This window comes from Sparus aurata, chromosome 2 (genome assembly GCF_900880675.1).
Source record: "Sparus aurata chromosome 2, fSpaAur1.1, whole genome shotgun sequence".
Lineage (NCBI taxonomy): Eukaryota > Metazoa > Chordata > Actinopteri > Spariformes > Sparidae > Sparus > Sparus aurata.
The window spans coordinates 17,863,482-17,880,663 of NC_044188.1; the positions used below are offsets into that span (position 1 = coordinate 17,863,482).

Below are 17,182 nucleotides of genomic sequence, written 5' to 3' on the forward strand. Positions count from 1 at the left end.
GAGGAGCCTGATGTGCATGAGCAGTAGGGCTGCACGATATATCGTTTGAGCATCGCCATCGCGATTTACATGTGTGCAATAGTCACATCGTAGAGCCTGCGATGTAGGACGCAAATTAACTCATCTAATTTCAAGGGCACCTGACACACACTGTGCATGCAGACTCTGCAGACTCACATTAGTTCTTAATCAGTGTGCCGAAGCAGACCAGCCTCTGCACATGGAGTGAGTCGCTGGTAACAACATTGAAAAATGAGCAACGAACAAGAGAAAATCGCGAGAACGAAGACTTGGTGCCAAAAAGAAAAGCAACATCAGTTACCTGGAATTATTTCGGCTACAAGAAGGATGATATTGACCAAACACGTGTTCTGTGTCGACAGTGTGTTGCATCTGTTGCCACAACGAGGTAACACCATTAATTTTTTTGACTATTTACATCGGTACCACACAGCAGAGTCCTGCACAGGTCTTATTTTGAAAACCCGCCCGTACACACCATACTTAAAACTGCATCCGACCCGTTTTCCACCCGCTATAAATTGTTACCAACACCCGACCTGCACCCGAAGGAAAATTAGACAGGCGTAATTTTTATAAATGAAAGTAAGCCAGCTGGAGAATGGGATCTCTGGGAGGGCGCACGCATGCATGAGCTCATATGAATTATAAATGCTGATCATTTTGAAATGCAGCATCACATAAAGTGCTATTCAGGTCATCTGTCGAAAATTCCTGTATTTTTTCATATCGCAATATATATCGCAGGGTTAAAAAAATCGCAATGTCAGTTTTTTCCAATATTGTGCAGCCCTAATGAGAAGGCTTGTAACCATAGTAACAGAGCACGCCAGATAACCAAGATGGTGCATTAAAAATAACAACAACATAAACCCTGATTGTTCTATTTCTGATCAATACAACTAAATTACAATGACGAGTGCCTCGTGCACTCGATCACTGTAACACTGTAACAAACACTATTCCTCACATCGCTGTAGACAGAGTTACCAGCTAATCATTCAGGTAATCATTATCACCATGCTGCCTTTCTGAAGCATGAGCAACGTTATTTCTCTAAACCAATTCAACCACTTCAGAGTGTACTGAACACAAACTAACGTTATAACTGACCAGTCACTTGAAAGACTCTTTTGCTAACCATTAGACAAAAACACAAAGCTAAACACCAGAATTAGCATACAAGCTAACAACCTAGGTTTAGCAGCAAGCTACGTAGTTAGACTGCAACATCTTATGGCCATATGTGCCATCGCATTCCGCCGCCAACATAGCCTTGTGGTTAACACAGAGAATTAAACATATCAAGCAGGGGTCCTTACTTGTCCAGCAGAAAAACCGCTAACTCTGCTTCGCTCTTGAGTCCTTACAAATCCTGCAGCTCCCTCCACCTCTGAAATGACACTCTGATATTTATCCTTGCTTTCTCTCTGGCTCCCTGCAGAATTTTAATTTCTTAATTTCTTTTCCTGCAACTACTCGGATGTAGACTCCAAGTGTTGGTCTGCCATGTCTGCAGGACACAACAACAAACTCTGAGCTAGCAACCTTGACGCTGAAAATGGTTACCCTTTAGTTACCCTAACGCTAACCTTGTCACTAACGGTTCAAATGTTAACAAGCTAGCAGGTGTTCCCTTTTCTCTTGTAGGGATTTAGCTGCTTTTATGCCGGAGCTCGCTTCAACACATGCAAAACAAAGTTCCCTAGGACACAATTTTTCAGGGGGCACTGTCACTGCATCTTGACACCAAAGACCAGAAAGAAATTACAACAAGCTGGCGTTTTTTCCCTGGCAGACACTACAAATGTACAGTCTCGCTAGATTAATTAGCGAGAAGGTATCATTGTTATGCATGAAGGCATCACGCTTTAGGGTGTTGTAAACAAAATTAAATGAACTGGAACACATGTTTATGCTGTGAAGTGAAACACTATAGAATGATATTGATAACTCTGGATTCTTTGATTGATAATTGCAAATTATTGGAGCTTAAATACCTGCATTGGCTTTTTATTAAGTTGCGGTATTAAATCCACCTAAACAAGGACACGTGCTAGTGATTATTGTGTCAACCATTGCTGTTAGTTGTGTTGACAGGCCCTGTGAGGCAAGGAACAAAGATAATTCAATGCAGTGTTTTTTAAAAAATGACATTATTTCATTATGCACAAACAAAATAGTTTTATTTGTCCGATTCACGCAGAGAAGAATGTTCAACTGAGCTGCCGTAATTTCCAGTTAACCTCTGCTGTCAGGTGTGATTACGAGTTTGAAGCACTAACATCGTGTGCATGAAATCATTAATAAAGAATAAAATGCAAAACGCTCAACTTGCTCCGACACAGCAGATGTTAGTTCTTCAGTCAGTCTGAGCTGGGCTTCTACATTTTTGGCTCTTCTTCATCCCGACTAGACCAGCTGTTAGTCACATGAAATGTAGGTCAGGGGAGCTCGCTCCATGGTTTCTGCATTGTGTGGAAGTGTTCAAATTCAGACAGTTTCCTTTTTCTGCTATTTGGTGCCACTGGTTGGCTCCACTTATAATCGATTTCCTCTTTGTGTGCACAGTCCGGGCTAGCTCTCTTAGAGGTGTCTCCCAAAAAAATCAAAGCTGTTGTATTTAAGGAAATCCACTTTGAAACTCATCATCTGACTGTGAAATTAAATTACAGTTTTCTTTCACTGAACAAAAATGGCAAATAATTGCAGTGAGGGGACAGATATAGGGCAGAGGTGGTGGTGATGCTGTTTGATTAGGAGAGCCATATGTAGATCAGCCCTCCGGCATAAAGGGTGATGTGTTCTTTTCTTCATCTTCATCAGCAGCGCCTGCTCCTCTTTTATTTTTAGATGGCTTGGCGGAGAGAGGGATGGAGGGAGGAGGGGGGGTAAAGGACGGAACGACGGAGGAAGAGGAAAGAAGTTCTGCTCTCAGATATTGCTGTGTGGTGCCACGGAGTGGACCGGTCTTCTGACACTAGCTTCTCTCTCTTTGCTTTTTATCTCCAGATTATGTGCCAGCCAGAATGGGACTACAAGAGAGCGCTGAGCAGATCCCAGGTCAGTGCAGCCCAGGGTCGAAGTGGAAGAAAGATGTTTGTGTGTGTGTGTGTGTTTCTTCTCAGTCTATGTCGTAGAATAGCGCTTGACTCATTATTGCTGGATGTTTTTAAACAGCTAATTTGAATTAGTTTGTGAGTTCACAGTTTGATGATTACATGGCTGAATTCGTGAATAGTAGTAAAGTAGATTAAACCCATGAGGTTTGTTCATGCTCTCCTAAATCTTTTGAAGCCCGTCATGAAAAGCAGTTGGCTGGTCTAGCATTGCACTCCTTTGACACTGTTGGAGTCATTATGGACAGCTAGAAAACTAATCATCAAATTGGTACAGTTGAACCAAAGATATAATTTTTTTTTTTTTATTCCAAATGTATTCTTCCTTTTCAAAACACTTACATTACCAAAAATGGGACTTAACCATTAAGTGACATCTTTGGATGCAATTTATCAGATGACATGCAACTTCCTCTGGAGCCACAAAAGGCTGTATGATTTATAATATTTTTTTACATATGCAGTGGTACTGCACTCTCCCTGCTGACCTGTACACGCACTTATATGTGTAAAATAGGTGGAGTTAACCTTTAAGAAACTCACGACAAGGTGAAAAGACATTGGTGTTTCATCTTCGTGATGAACACTCAGCTTGGCTCATTTTGCCACCAAATTCACTAATTAACTTTTCTGCATCCTAAGAAAGCAGCTGAACTTTGGGAAAGATTGGTTCAGTTTTTTTATAACCTTCCAGTGGGTGGGCTGTCACCTCTTGTTCCACTTTTATGACCTCTTTTTATTGCCGGATGGTTTGCATAGTGTCTTATTTTCAGCACAATTGTAAGTTGTGTTTTTCCAATTTCTTAAATTCAGAGACATATATTGTTATTGCCGCGCTGAAACACAGGATGCTGCTCACCTCAAATTATTGTGGTCATCATACGCAGTTACTACAGATTATCAGTTGAAAAAGGAAACCATAAAATCAATTGATTTATATAAACTGGGGAAAGGGTCATCGATTCATATCTTTCACCGTATATATCATTGGTTTGACTTTTCCCACCACTTTCCTCCACACTGGACCTGCAGCTATCTTAATAGACTTTTAATGAATCAATATGCACCTCAGTTTCCTGATGCAGAAAGCCCTCTTCTGATAGTAAACATCAGTCGCTGCCCGGTTGTCATGCATCGCCTGCTATCACAGGAAACACTTGAGAAGTAGTGGGCGTAGTTCGGCTGCGGCCAACTGAGCCCAGAACAACTATTTTATGGTTCACAGACGACACGCTCTGATCTTTGTCCCAACGTCTCCTGGCAACCAGGTATTTTCAATACAACTGATTTCTGTGTACCGCAGGTTTTGTCATCCGCCGGTGAACATCTGCAATTGGCAGACGCGGGGGCAGGGGGCGGGCGGGTGAGAGGACGGAGGGAGGTTCACGAGGCGGTAGAGAAGAGAGGAGAGCGGAGGAGAGGGCGAGGACGTGTTTGTGGGCTACATTATTGAAATGTCACTTGCTTTGGATTGAGACTGTGACATTTGAGGATTAAAAGGAAGGAGAGAGCATAAAGCTGTTGTTGTGAAAGGAATCTAGATCATAAGATTTGGTGGTCGCGTTTCAAGCTGAACGATGCAGAGAAGGCACTCGGCGAGTATCATGGGACGCCATCAGGACACAACGCGTCCTCCCAACCAGGTTCCGTATTGGTTTTAACTGGAGTCTCTGCCCTTCAGCTCCGGATGTGTGTGAGCAGAAAAAAAGGAAAGCCATTTAATCAGTAATGATGAGATGGTTTAAATAGGACAACTTGAAGCAATGTCTAAATTAAGATTCTTGATACAGCCTAGTTTTTAGGTCAATTATGCATGTGAGTGATTGGTGTTCGTGAGTCACTGTGGAGAGATCCACTGTCACTATTGTTCTTAGATGAGTACTGTTTGTCAAGCAGCGTGTCCTACGTAGGTGGGTGTGTTATCTACAGAATGTGCTTGCATAGTTTCATTATCTTCAACTCAAACTTGAAGAACAATCGCAGCCATATCTATTGAATCTCCCCTGTTTGCATCAGCTCTGCACACGTGGATACGTCAGAAAAGGGTTGATTTATTGCACAGTGTAAACAAATGGTACTCACGGGTGTTCGTGCGTCTTCACTTGCTGTGCGAGTCATTGTTGCAAAATCATTAGATCACAGTTTTTAAGGTTAATAGCCTTGTTTCTGCTCTGCAATCCTGCAACTCTTTGCAATGCCGCAGCCATTCACCTGTGTCCAGAACATGAACTTGGCCTCTGGCTGTGCTTTGTTGGCTGCTACTGCCTCAGCATTCCTTCTTAAAGCTGACAAAAGTGTAAAAGGATTTTCAACTTTTTTTCTGGTGTCGTAGTACAGAAACAATGAGCAACCTCTCACTGTAGTGCTGTATGTACAGTCGTTGTAAATGAGGATGGAGCTCAGCTGGCCTGCTCGAGTTAGCCGTTCTCTTTTTCACTTGACTGGCCACGGCCTGCCTGTGGACTCCCCCCCCACCACCCCTCTCTGTCTCTGTTTCTCTTTATCTCTCTCTCACTCTGCTCTGCTCTCAGTATCTGCCTTTATGCCTGATCTGCCCACATATCCTCTAACTGTCTCTCAGGAGATGGGCTGGGGGATGGGGGAAGAGTGGGAAATACTGAAATAGTGGGAAATAACAGTCATGAGAAGAAGAAGAAGTGGAGAATTTAGAAATCTGCGGGGAGCATGATCCAAAGGGGGGGGTCTTTATTTTACTCAGTGTCAGTTGTTTTCATATCTGCGTCATCTCTACTTATGTTGAGCTAGCTTTAAACTTCGATTTGGTGACAGTGTCCACCCCAATGATATTAATACAGACATACGTCCAGGACAGTCCCATAGTGTGTGTGGTTCAAGCATTATAATCAAAATGTAGCACGTAATCTTGACAATTCACCATTCATCATTCTTCACTATTCTTTGCATTTGTTGTTCAGTTTGTGTTGGCTTTATAAGTAGCAATGTACAACTGTAGTCAAATTTCTTGTGTGTATACACACACTTGTTCAGTTAAGATGATTCTGACTCTGATCTTCAAATAAAGTCAGGTTAACTGTGTTTTTTTAGCGTCTTGCACTGGACTGCCTATTTATAGCACAAAATATCAAATTAATTTAATGCTGGAAATTAGTTAATAAGGGGATTTCCAGTGGTGAACGATATCATATAACATTGTCTTAAACCCTATTCACAGGGGAGAAGTATTACCTGGGGACCTTATTTAATTTATAATAACTGTGGAGGACGTCTGTGATCTTAATCCCATGCAAATCTGCCATGTCCGTAATTTGGAAGTAAGAATACTACACATTACCTGACATAATTCACTGAACACACAGGTCATATGATGATATAAGTCCTGCACTCATTGGCATGTCTGTCATATAAGAATATATTATATTATATCTGTTTTCTGTTGTCGGAAAACTAAACAAGTTCCGAATTGCGGTAAACATAACATGCTGAGCTGTGCTCTCAGATCAGCTATACTGATGTTTAAAGTTAATATTCAAGTACAACATCAAAGCATGTTTCCCTTGTATTAGATAAGCTGCAAAGGTGTATTTATGCTTGTAGCACATGCAGAATGTGGGAATATCGACTCTTAACTATATTGATAATGTGGCTGTTGAGGAACAGATGTTTCGCTTCTGAAAGAGTTGATGTGACATCATATCCAGGAGTTACAGGAAATGTCAATGAACAAATGCCAACACATCTGTAATAATGTCAGTATCTGACAGTAGATCTGTTTTTTTATAGCATCATTCCTCTTGATACTGTCAAATGTATCATTAACAGAGATTGCATTGTTTTAAACACAGTATTATAAAAGTATTGAAGCATTGTTACGTTTGACAACCTGAGACCCAATATCTATTCTGTAATGTACATAAAATTATCCATCCAGGTGCTCTGAACGAATGTTGGTTTACATTTAAACACTGATGATGTTATGTGGATAACTAGTGAGCCACATCAGTAGTTCTATACTTGGCAGCTTGATGTACACAGATCATATTTTGCATCTCTGTGCACATCGTCACAGACCAGTGTTTAATATTGTCTTCAGTTACAATGCACTGCAGTTGTTGAGGGATTATGACCCATCTTTCTGTGCGCACCATGTACTGTGTAACCCTGAAAGCCTGACAGGCTGATCCCAAGGGGCAATTCTGGGACATTAATACCTCTGTGTATGTATGTGTGTGTGCGCGCGCACACGTGTGTTTGTGTCCGCTGTTGATTTACTCATTGCCCATCACTCCCCCCCGCCCCCTGCTGTCTCCTGTGGGCCTTTATGCTGGGAGGAATCAATAACCTTCTCCCTCGCCTTCCTTCACCACTGTGTCTCCACCAGGACAGCCCTCTGTGGCACTTCATCAGCTCAAATGCTTATGCATGTTGCACTGAATGCACTCAAATACTGTAGGTTTTTTTTGTTGTTGTTTTTAAATGCTAAAATATCAGAAATCTAAGTGCAGCTGCAACACACACACACACACACACACACACCCACACCTTCACACACACACACACACACACACACACACACACACACACACACACACACACATAACCAGAGTCACACGCATATCCGAGACCCCTTTATCTCACTCTCTCCCTGACATTAGCTGAACAGAGTCCATTACTGCCAGGTAATGGGTGAATGTCACAATAGCAGGATGTCATAAAGCTCTGGAGTGGTCTAATGGGTTTTGTTCAGGTTGAGGTGACACATGCACACCGGCCCATGCACGCATACAGACACGCGCTCTTCCAGGAAACTATCTTCCTGCAATGCATTTACTCATCACATCACAGCCCTGTTTGAAGAGCTAATACAATCTGTTTAAGGAAGCAAATCATGAGAATCGTCTGTTGCTGTGTTTAAATTCGGGCAGGTGGTTTTTATGTTCCCCCCCACCATTCCACCCACACATCTTTTGTCTATTTTTACTGAAGATTAAGCTGTAATAAAGAGAAGTCTAAGTCTAAGTAATGTGGACAAATATCTGTATGTGAGCCATACAAAGTGTGATTGAGCAAACTGCAGACGGAGTAGGGGAACTGGATCAGGATATTATAAAAAAACCTCTGAATAAAAAAGTTAGGCAAAGATACAAGCAGTCGTCAAGGGAGAAGGGAAAGTGAATGGATTGAGTGATCACGTGATTGGCTTCATGTGTGAGCCCAGTGAGGGAGAGGAGGAGTAGGAAACAACAAAACATCAGAGCCAGTTTGATTGCGATAATAAACCTGCTCCATGACCTCATTTACACTTTAGAACTTTTTTTATTTAGCATTCACAGCATTTTATTTTGAGTCGTTTCCTCCAGTCAGGTCAAGTTTCAAGTAGTGGATCTGTAGTATCAGCTCAACATCTGGCTAATGATGGCCAGAATTTTAAGACGATGAGGTTCATATAAAGTTCAGCGACAACTGATGTCTTAGGCATGTTCTGTAACATACTCTTCCTAAACTTTATGGTCTTCTTATATTTAAGTGATAAGCAATGTTTTTAGCAATATTTACACTCATCAGATCATAAAAGATGTTCTTTCCAAATAAGAGTCTACCAACACTGGTATTTTAAGTTGGGATGGGTATTGCACCAATTTAAGTCAAACAATACAGTCCAGTACTATTGTTTGGCTGAGTGAGGGCTCGGAAATATATCATTATTTCATTATACCCTGACATGATATAACTTCAAAGTCAGTTTCAAAGTTCAACTTCAAAGTTTGAGTTTTTGGTTTTGTTATTTCCTGTTTTATTTTGACGTTCTGTCCTCATGTGTCATGTTTTGCTCTTATTCCCCCCCGTCCGTGTTCCCACCCTTCTCACTCCTCACCTGTGTTCTATTAGTAAATCAACCATTGTGTATTTAAGTCTTGTCTTCCTCTTTCTCTTTGTCGGTTCGTCTGTTGTCGTTTTGTTCCTGTGTCTCCCTGTCCCATTTTCCCGTTGAGTGTTTCCCGCTTTTGGTTCTCGTTTCCTCTCGTTATTTCTGGTTTGTACCTCATTTTGCTTTTGTTTCTTGGATTTCTCTTGCTTTCTTATCTTCCATTTTCTGCTACATTTTTGGATTTTGGATTTGGATTTTCCTTTTTTTGTTATGAAAGCTCGCTGTTCGTTAAGTCTGCATTTGGGTCCCCCTTTGTGTAATGTGACATAACTTGTCGTTTCCTGGTTTTAAAGATTTATGTAATTTTCTGAGTTTATCAGACGGCTCTAGTTTCTTTAATACATGCATTTACTCACTTAGTCAGTACATCACTTTACCAATGATTATTTAGCACAAATCTCATTGATTGGATATTTTGGGAAGCAACAACAGCCATGCCTACAATATTGATATCAAGCGTCTTAAGAAGAATGTTGTGATATTTGATCTTATTGCCTAGCGCGAGCATCTATGAAGGGCTATTTAGGAGATTTTGGTGAGAAACTATTGCGATATTAGAACAAGACATTGTCACCTGTCACACACACAACAAAATGCAGCTTCAGATGTAGATGTCTCTCCGGTCCAGTCAGTCCAGTTAAAAATATTTGTACTTTGTGATTGAAACTAGAACTATCAACATCACAGGCATGAGTGGGAGAGTTGGACGGTAGTATTTTATAACACAGTTCGTGCAGAGTTCAGTGGAGAGCCACAGCTCCGCTGACACAAAGTAAACTCACCTCCGACTCGGTCTCTGCAATGCACACTCCTCGTCGCCGCTGTCTCTGTCTCACAGTTCAGTTGTTTGGTGTGTAGTATACTGATACAACCTTGGTTATTTGTTCCAGTTGCGCCGCTTTTTTGCTTTAAAATGTACAGGACATCTAGTCTTTGTAGTAATATTAAGCTCTGATTTTCTGATTTCAAACAAATTGTGTCGTCAGCTTTCTCCACATTTACGTGAGACTGTGCTAATTACCAGTGCTACATTTGCATGCACGCTTATATATACTGTGCACGCATATTTGTGCGTGTATGTGGACAGGTTTGTGAGGAAATTGATTATAAACTAACAAGGAGCTGATTAGCACATGTTGACATTAACGATAGAATCTATAATCGAGAGCACACATGGTTGACCTATGACATAGATGATCCTTTGGGCTTATCAGTCGATATGTCGCATCAATGACAGCTGAGTTTAGGAAAGAGGGGGTGGTGTGGGTGTAGGGTGTGTTGTTTTTAAGAATAAAAATCAATACACCCTATTCTGGGATGTTTATTAACTATGTTTTTATGGCTGGCATTTATGGACCAACCTTATGATTCCATACAAACCTCTCCTTCAATCTCTTATCTTCTTTACTTTCTCCAGTCTTCCGGCACCAGCGTGGTGGTGGACATAGCGGTGATGGGTGAGGCCCACGGTATGATCTCAGACCTGCTGGCAGACCCCTCACTTCCCCCCAACACCTGCAGCTCTCTGAAGGCCGTCAGCAACCTCCTCAGCACCCAGATCAGCCTCCAGCCGCTCCACCGGCCTCGCTTCCCAGCGGACACACACACCTGCTCTGACTCCGAGGATGGGCCTGAAAAGACTGAAAGACTGGCCATCCCAAAGGTAAATGTTTGTCTTCCCTAAAAATGTGTTTTCTTTTCTTTTCTTTTCATTTTTGTGTCTATGAGTTGGTGTTTAGGATAATCTCCAGTGACTGAACCAAAATTACAAATACCACAGACTGAAAAACTGCAAGTTCACTCAGCAGCTAGAAGGGAGTTGTGATTACCCGCTCAGAATCTATTAGAAGACTTATTGTAAGAATTACCTTACCTAATTGTCCTCAGTTACAGCTACACTCTGTTACACAGCTGATAGATACAGACAGGAAAATCAACACCTGTGTGTAGCAGTGGCTCCAAACCTGAAGGTCAGGATTCCCCAAAGGATCCCTTAAATAAGTCTCTGTTCAAACAGTGAATAAAAAGATTAGACAGAAGCAAGAAAGAAATTCTGTTAAGAAAATAGTTTGAGTCAACTTTTTCAGCCCTGGCATAGCATTTTCACTAATACGTTCATATTTGTTTGTGTCCAAATGTACATTTTGACAAAATGTGTCATATGACATCTACATTACATGTATGACCAGACTTTCATATTGGGAGGTGGAGGGGATGGTTCTGGTGTTACAGGCAAAAATGCTGCCAAGCCAGTGACTGCAGTTCAAGACTGTGTTTCAACATTGATCAAATAAAACAAAAAAAAAACATTTACAACATATTTGTCGTTTGCAGAAATGTACATTGTCAACATTCATTCTGACATGTTGGTTGGCTTTTTCCTTTTTGTGAAATAAAAAAAAAAAACTGTCACCTCCCCAGGACTAGATTTTTCACATTGAAGTGAAGTAAAAGTTGCCTTTTGATTGATGACATGACATGTCAGTGTGGGTCACAATTAGAAAACACTTTTTTTAGTACTTTATTGTGAAGATGTAAGATCTTACATACATTCATTCTGAATTACAATGAATGTTGTTCATATATATAGATATACATATTTTATGATATTACTATATATATGTAAATATATATATATATATATATTTTAGCTTGATAGTGAAGGAAAAAAATAAAATTAAAAAGGGAAAAAAACAACAAAACAAAGACTTAAACAAAATAATCAAACAACTAATACTTGTATTACTACTTTCATATATCAGTATCAGTATGAGTATCCTTTTCCATGGTTGTATGTTGCAGTACATGTCAATACACACACACACACACGCACACGCACACACACACACACACACACACCCACACACACGCATGCCCAGGTGCACCTCACCGTGCATACAGGTACAACCCCCTCCTGTCTCTTCCCTTCCTGCTGCTGTAGCGTTGGGCTCTAATGTAGCCAACAATGACGCACAGGCTTCCAGAGGGCTTTTTAATGTTTTACAAGGCCAGCGCTTCAAAATGTATGCAGGCACTTAAGGCGGCAAGGAAACTAAATAAAGCGTGTGATGCAATGCAGGATAGCCTACCAGGAAAGTGACAAGCAGCTTTAACGCTGCCTGAGTGCGCTCAAATGTCTCTGCCATGTAGTGAAACTCAATGAGATGCTGCCTCATTTTAGCACCACTGGGGATTGGCGAGTCTGTATGCGGTGAGGGGTTAAAGGTGGTGATTCTGCTCGATTGTGCAGCCCTGTTGTTGGACGGAAATAGCGGCTACATAAAGGTGATAAGAAGTGTTGGAGGGCTTAGGTGCATTTGTTTGTTGAGCTTGTAGCAACCTCCAAACACTGAAACCAACTTCTGCTGCACAGATTTGTCTTGATAATACTTCACATTCAGGCCACACATTTCCCAAAGCGCACCACAGTACTGTGAGATTTAAGAGAAAGTAACAGAGACATAAAACTTATGAGATAAAAATGCAGCAATCCATCACAGCAGACTTAGTGTCTACTTGCATCATTGTCAGCTACATTGGAGTTACATAATAATGCAGTGCAGATGTTTCAGATCTAAATTAAAAATTGCACACAGCACCACATAATAAAAACTGACACCAGCCATGATGTTCACAGTGATTGATTACCACCAAGTGTTGTTGTGTCATCCTCCCTCCCTCCTTCCCTCAGATGCCTCTGATTAGTGTTCCCTCACTGTAGGAGAGAAGGATACCACTGTGAGACCATGTGTGTGTGCGCGCGCGCTTGTGTTTGTGTGTGTGTGTGTGTGTGTGTTTGGATGGCAATGACGCTGCTGTGTTTGTGTGTGTGGTTATCTGCCAAAGAAGTAAACAACAAACTTATTTTGCTCACTTCTGTGTGAAAGTCGGTCCTCTGCTGCCCTCCATGTTCCACTGGTGAGTGGGAGAGGGGGAGGGAGAGAGGAACCATTAAGAACAAAACACAAAGTGACAAAAGTTTCGCTCTTGGCTTTAAACTAAATTTGCACACACTGGATGGATTGACACCGCGGGGGTAACAAGCTTGACTCCCTTCTACTTACCACTCTGTCTTCCACATGCTTGGAAGACAGCTGGAAGAACACATTTGGCATCCCTCTAGTTTGATGTCTTTACTGGATTGAGGAACAACAGTTGCTCTGTAGGAAAATGTAGCTCTGCTTATTACTCAAGGGAAACATATTATGCTTTCTTGGTTTTTTTTTTTGTCTTCCCAGAGGAAACGAAAATTGGAAAAGAGATCTCAGTAGTGTCTCATCAATTTCTCCTAGACAACTGTGAGATCTATGTGAGACCAAAGTGCGGCTGTGGCTGATTTCTCCTGTTTCTCAACTGTTTCTCCTGAGAAACAGGTGCAGAAAATCTCAACTTGGGCTCCCTGTAAGTTTCAAAGGAGATCTCATAAAGCTCTCAATGAAGTTTCAGAATGTCTCCCCAGTGCTGGAAAGGAGCAAGGTTTAAGCGGTAAAGTCTCAAGTCTCACCTATTGCTCCTAAGGAATTTTAGGAGAAACAAATGAGACATGTTTGAGACCAAAAAACACTACAACGAGACTGAAATGAGAACTCTCATTGAGCTCCTTTACGGCTCCATAGCCATAAAGGAGCAAGCTTTGAGCAGTAAAATGTTCCTCTGGGTTTTCCTTCAGTGTGCTAAATAGGTTCTTGGCAAATGAAAGTTTCTGAAGGTTAGAATGTCAACACGAAAGGAAGCTCCTACCTCACACAGAAAACATTGCTTCTGAAACGCCTCGTCAGCAGTCCCGCCTCGTCAGCAGTCCCGCCTTTAATTCCCAACCCCTAACCCTAATCGCCATGTCATGTATTTGCACAATTTATGCCTATATTTACAGTAGAAGTGAAACCCATTAAACAACTAGTGACCTGGTGAGCGGTGCTGGCTCAGGCATGTGTGAAGTGACCAACCAGAGAAGACTGAGTAGTGAGGAGGAGGGGCCCTTAAAGAGACAGGAGCTAAAACAGGGCAGACGGAGGGGGAATACAGAGCTGCAGCACCTGAGCACTAAAGCATTTAAAACTATTCTATTATTGAACCAAAACAAAATTATGAACCTGAAACTGAGCATAATGTCTCCATTAAAGCTTGGCCTAAGACTGGCTCATCTTAACCTAACAGTTTCTCTGCCTGACTTTGTTTTCCCTAATGTTATAGTTTGATGGCAGCACCTTGTCTTTAGCTGTGTTAACTTTGTGTGACTTTTGTGACCCAAGCTGTCAATGTTTACTTTCATGCTGAATTATAATCGTCCAAACAGAGTGAGGGTTATTGTGACAAGCTATGTCTTGAAGATGAGAAAGGACTGCTACTTAAAGTGGCAACAGACATCTTTTTTGCCTTCCAGCGTTTCCAGGTGGTATTATTAATGGTGCCGTTGCTGAATCGTTTTCGTTTTCCACAAAGTTAGACATAACAACCACGTATGACAAAACGTGAGTTTATTGATGCTTTAGTCTTTAGAATTGGATCACCAGTTTATAAAAATCTAGTATTGTCATGTAAAGTTTGAGGATTCAGAAAAGGAATTGAAAGTATCTAAAGTGTTATTAAGAGTTTTAATGATTATAAGAAATCTGTCGATGTCTATCTATTCTGTCTTGTACCTAAGTTCACTAATGGTGTCCTACTTGCCACCTATCGCTTTCATGAGTGTGTAAACACGTCTTTGTTTGTCTGCATGACAGCGTCTAAGACGGAGTCTGCCCCCAGGATTGCTGAGGAGAATCTCATCGACTTGGACCACGACCACTTCAGCTACAGGGCTGCCTACCATCGAGCCTGGCCCTGTACGCCGAGACCGCTCAGCCAGCATCAAACACACCACAGACAGGTAATCCTCACTCAGTCACCACTCAGTCTAGAGGAACACAATAACTCTGAAAAGTAACAGATCAAGAAGACTATTTTTTTATTATACATCTGATGGTTTTCTTACATCACATCAGTGAATCATGGAACAGCTCGTTGATGATGACCATCTCAAAGAGCCGCTCCATGTCTGCCTCCTATGCTGCCTCCAACCACCTCTACAGCAAACCACTGGGAAGACCAGGTGTGTAAAAGAAAATTGGATGACTTCCATAAAAGATACATAAATACTTAAACAAGTAAGATACTAATTAGAGCAAAGTGTGTAAAGACTGACTAGTAGTGTCTTGCTCTCTTTTTCAGGTTTCCCCCCCTCCAACGTGTCACCTCTGGGCTCTCCGTGCCCCTCTCCTCCCATCCAGGGCACTCCTGCCTCCAGCCCCACCACCAAGACATGTTCAGTGCAGCTTCCCGAGGCGGCCGGGCCCCTGACAGAACGGATCCCTGGCCCTGTGGCCCCCAAGAGCCACCACAGAGCCTTAACTCACAGCCAGAGCGCCCCGAGCTCGACTACCCCTCACTGGCGGCCTCCATCGCTCTGCGGCAGGTAACAGAATCACACATAGTCACACATAGCCTTTTTTGATGAAACATTTCTTAAAAACGGAGGTTCAAATTCACACATATTGGGCTTCAAATGCATCTGTGTCTGATTGTGTGAAAGTGAGTCTCTATTTCAGTCTGTGCTGTGAGGACAGGAGCTACTCCAGTGAGCTGATGTGAGGGGATAATCAGAAGGGACTTGAGTGTGTCCTCTGAATGTGTCTGTGATTCTCTGCTCTCTTGTATCAGCTGTGGCAGACCATTCAACAATCGACTAAACCACGGGGTGGAATCTGTCGACAAAGGAGACAGAATACCACATCCAGGTAAACAAAAAAAACCCATCATAGTTGCATCGTATACAGCCATGTAAACTGCCCTCATTGCTAATCTGGACAATCACCACCATAGTGACATCAAATTGCGTGTGTCTGACATGTGTAACGTCTCCCCAGATGAGCGGGTTGTAGCTTCTTCAGACTACGACAGCACCTACGACAGCACCTACGAGACCAACCACAGTGACAGCAGCGACTTTGCACAGAATGAAGAGGAGGGAGAGGGAGGCAAGAAGCCGCATGAAGCCCGGGAAGGTTGCAGGGAGTATCTGGCGGAGGGCATCGTTCTTCACCCGCTCCTGCCGTCACCAGAGGTGGGTAATCAGGCAGGCAATGAGAAGATGTCTCAGTTACTTGTTATGTGCTTTCTTTACCTCCAAAAACAACAAGAAACAAAGAAGATGGGTCATTATTTTTCTCATTAAGATCCTTATGTACTGTCATTATATAACTGCTCAATAAACACCAGGACATCTTGTTTGTGTCTGTGTGCCCTCTCCTCTGTACCCACAGGACAAGGCCATCCTGGCCCCGGATCCTCTTGTGATGCAGAGTCTAGAGCCTCTGATGAGTCAGCTCAACAACTGGAACTTCCCCATCTTCAGTCTAGTGGAGAAGACGCATGGCAAGACGGGCTGCATCCTCAGTCAGGTAGGCGCTGATTATTGGTGAGATGTTGAATCCCGTATGATATTTATCTAATGACAACAAATCAATACTGATTTCATTAAAGGCATCTCGTATTGATGGGAAATATTCACATGTATGTAGTTAGCAGCTTTGTGTGGTTGTGACATAAGCTGCTGATTCAGGCAGTGAATAAAAGACCCAGAAGTAAAATATGATTCACAGCATGTTTTGCTCATGTGTTGTCACAGGTTTCCTATCGGCTCTTCGAGGACACAGGTCTATTTGAGACCTTTAAAATCCCCACACAAGAGTTCATGAACTATTTCCACGCTCTGGAGAACGGATACAGGGTCATCCCTTGTGAGTAGAGGGTCTCCACATTTATTAGTGTTCATATTCAGCATTACCTTTGTCTGCCACAAGGTGGAGGCATCGCTCTGTCAGTGAAATAACCTCCCAAAGCTAACAGGCCTTTGACCTCCTGCTAGGTACTTTATGGTGTGTTCAAGTTGCTCACAGCTGGCAGGGATATCAAGGTTAAACTATTATCTGATAAGCAACAGTGTTTGTGTCGGTTCATGCTGAGACTGAAGATGTAGCTCACAGGTAGCACTGAGCTCTCGTGTTAAGTAAATTAATTTCAATGACAGTATGTGTCCGAATACTTCTGATTACACGATCTCTACATGTCAGTACTGTAGCTGATGTTACTTGTT

The 17,182-nt window shown here is 42.1% G+C and overlaps 1 protein-coding gene across 2 annotated transcripts in view; it reads left to right on the forward strand.

The window, feature by feature from the left end:
* Positions 1 to 17,182, forward strand: part of LOC115565979 (cGMP-inhibited 3',5'-cyclic phosphodiesterase A-like) — a 65,259-nt gene that overhangs the window by 30,693 nt on the left and 17,384 nt on the right. Inside the window, exons 2-10 of one of the 2 annotated variants that reach the window (XM_030391701.1) lie at positions 3,034 to 3,084; positions 10,466 to 10,711; positions 14,772 to 14,917; positions 15,033 to 15,139; positions 15,259 to 15,502; positions 15,748 to 15,824; positions 15,954 to 16,150; positions 16,350 to 16,487; positions 16,715 to 16,826. In XM_030391701.1, coding sequence (XP_030247561.1) covers positions 3,034 to 3,084; positions 10,466 to 10,711; positions 14,772 to 14,917; positions 15,033 to 15,139; positions 15,259 to 15,502; positions 15,748 to 15,824; positions 15,954 to 16,150; positions 16,350 to 16,487; positions 16,715 to 16,826 — 1,318 coding nt within the window. The remainder of the gene's footprint in view (positions 1 to 3,033; positions 3,085 to 10,465; positions 10,712 to 14,771; positions 14,918 to 15,032; positions 15,140 to 15,258; positions 15,503 to 15,747; positions 15,825 to 15,953; positions 16,151 to 16,349; positions 16,488 to 16,714; positions 16,827 to 17,182) is intronic. The other variant, XM_030391710.1, reaches the window with a different exon arrangement.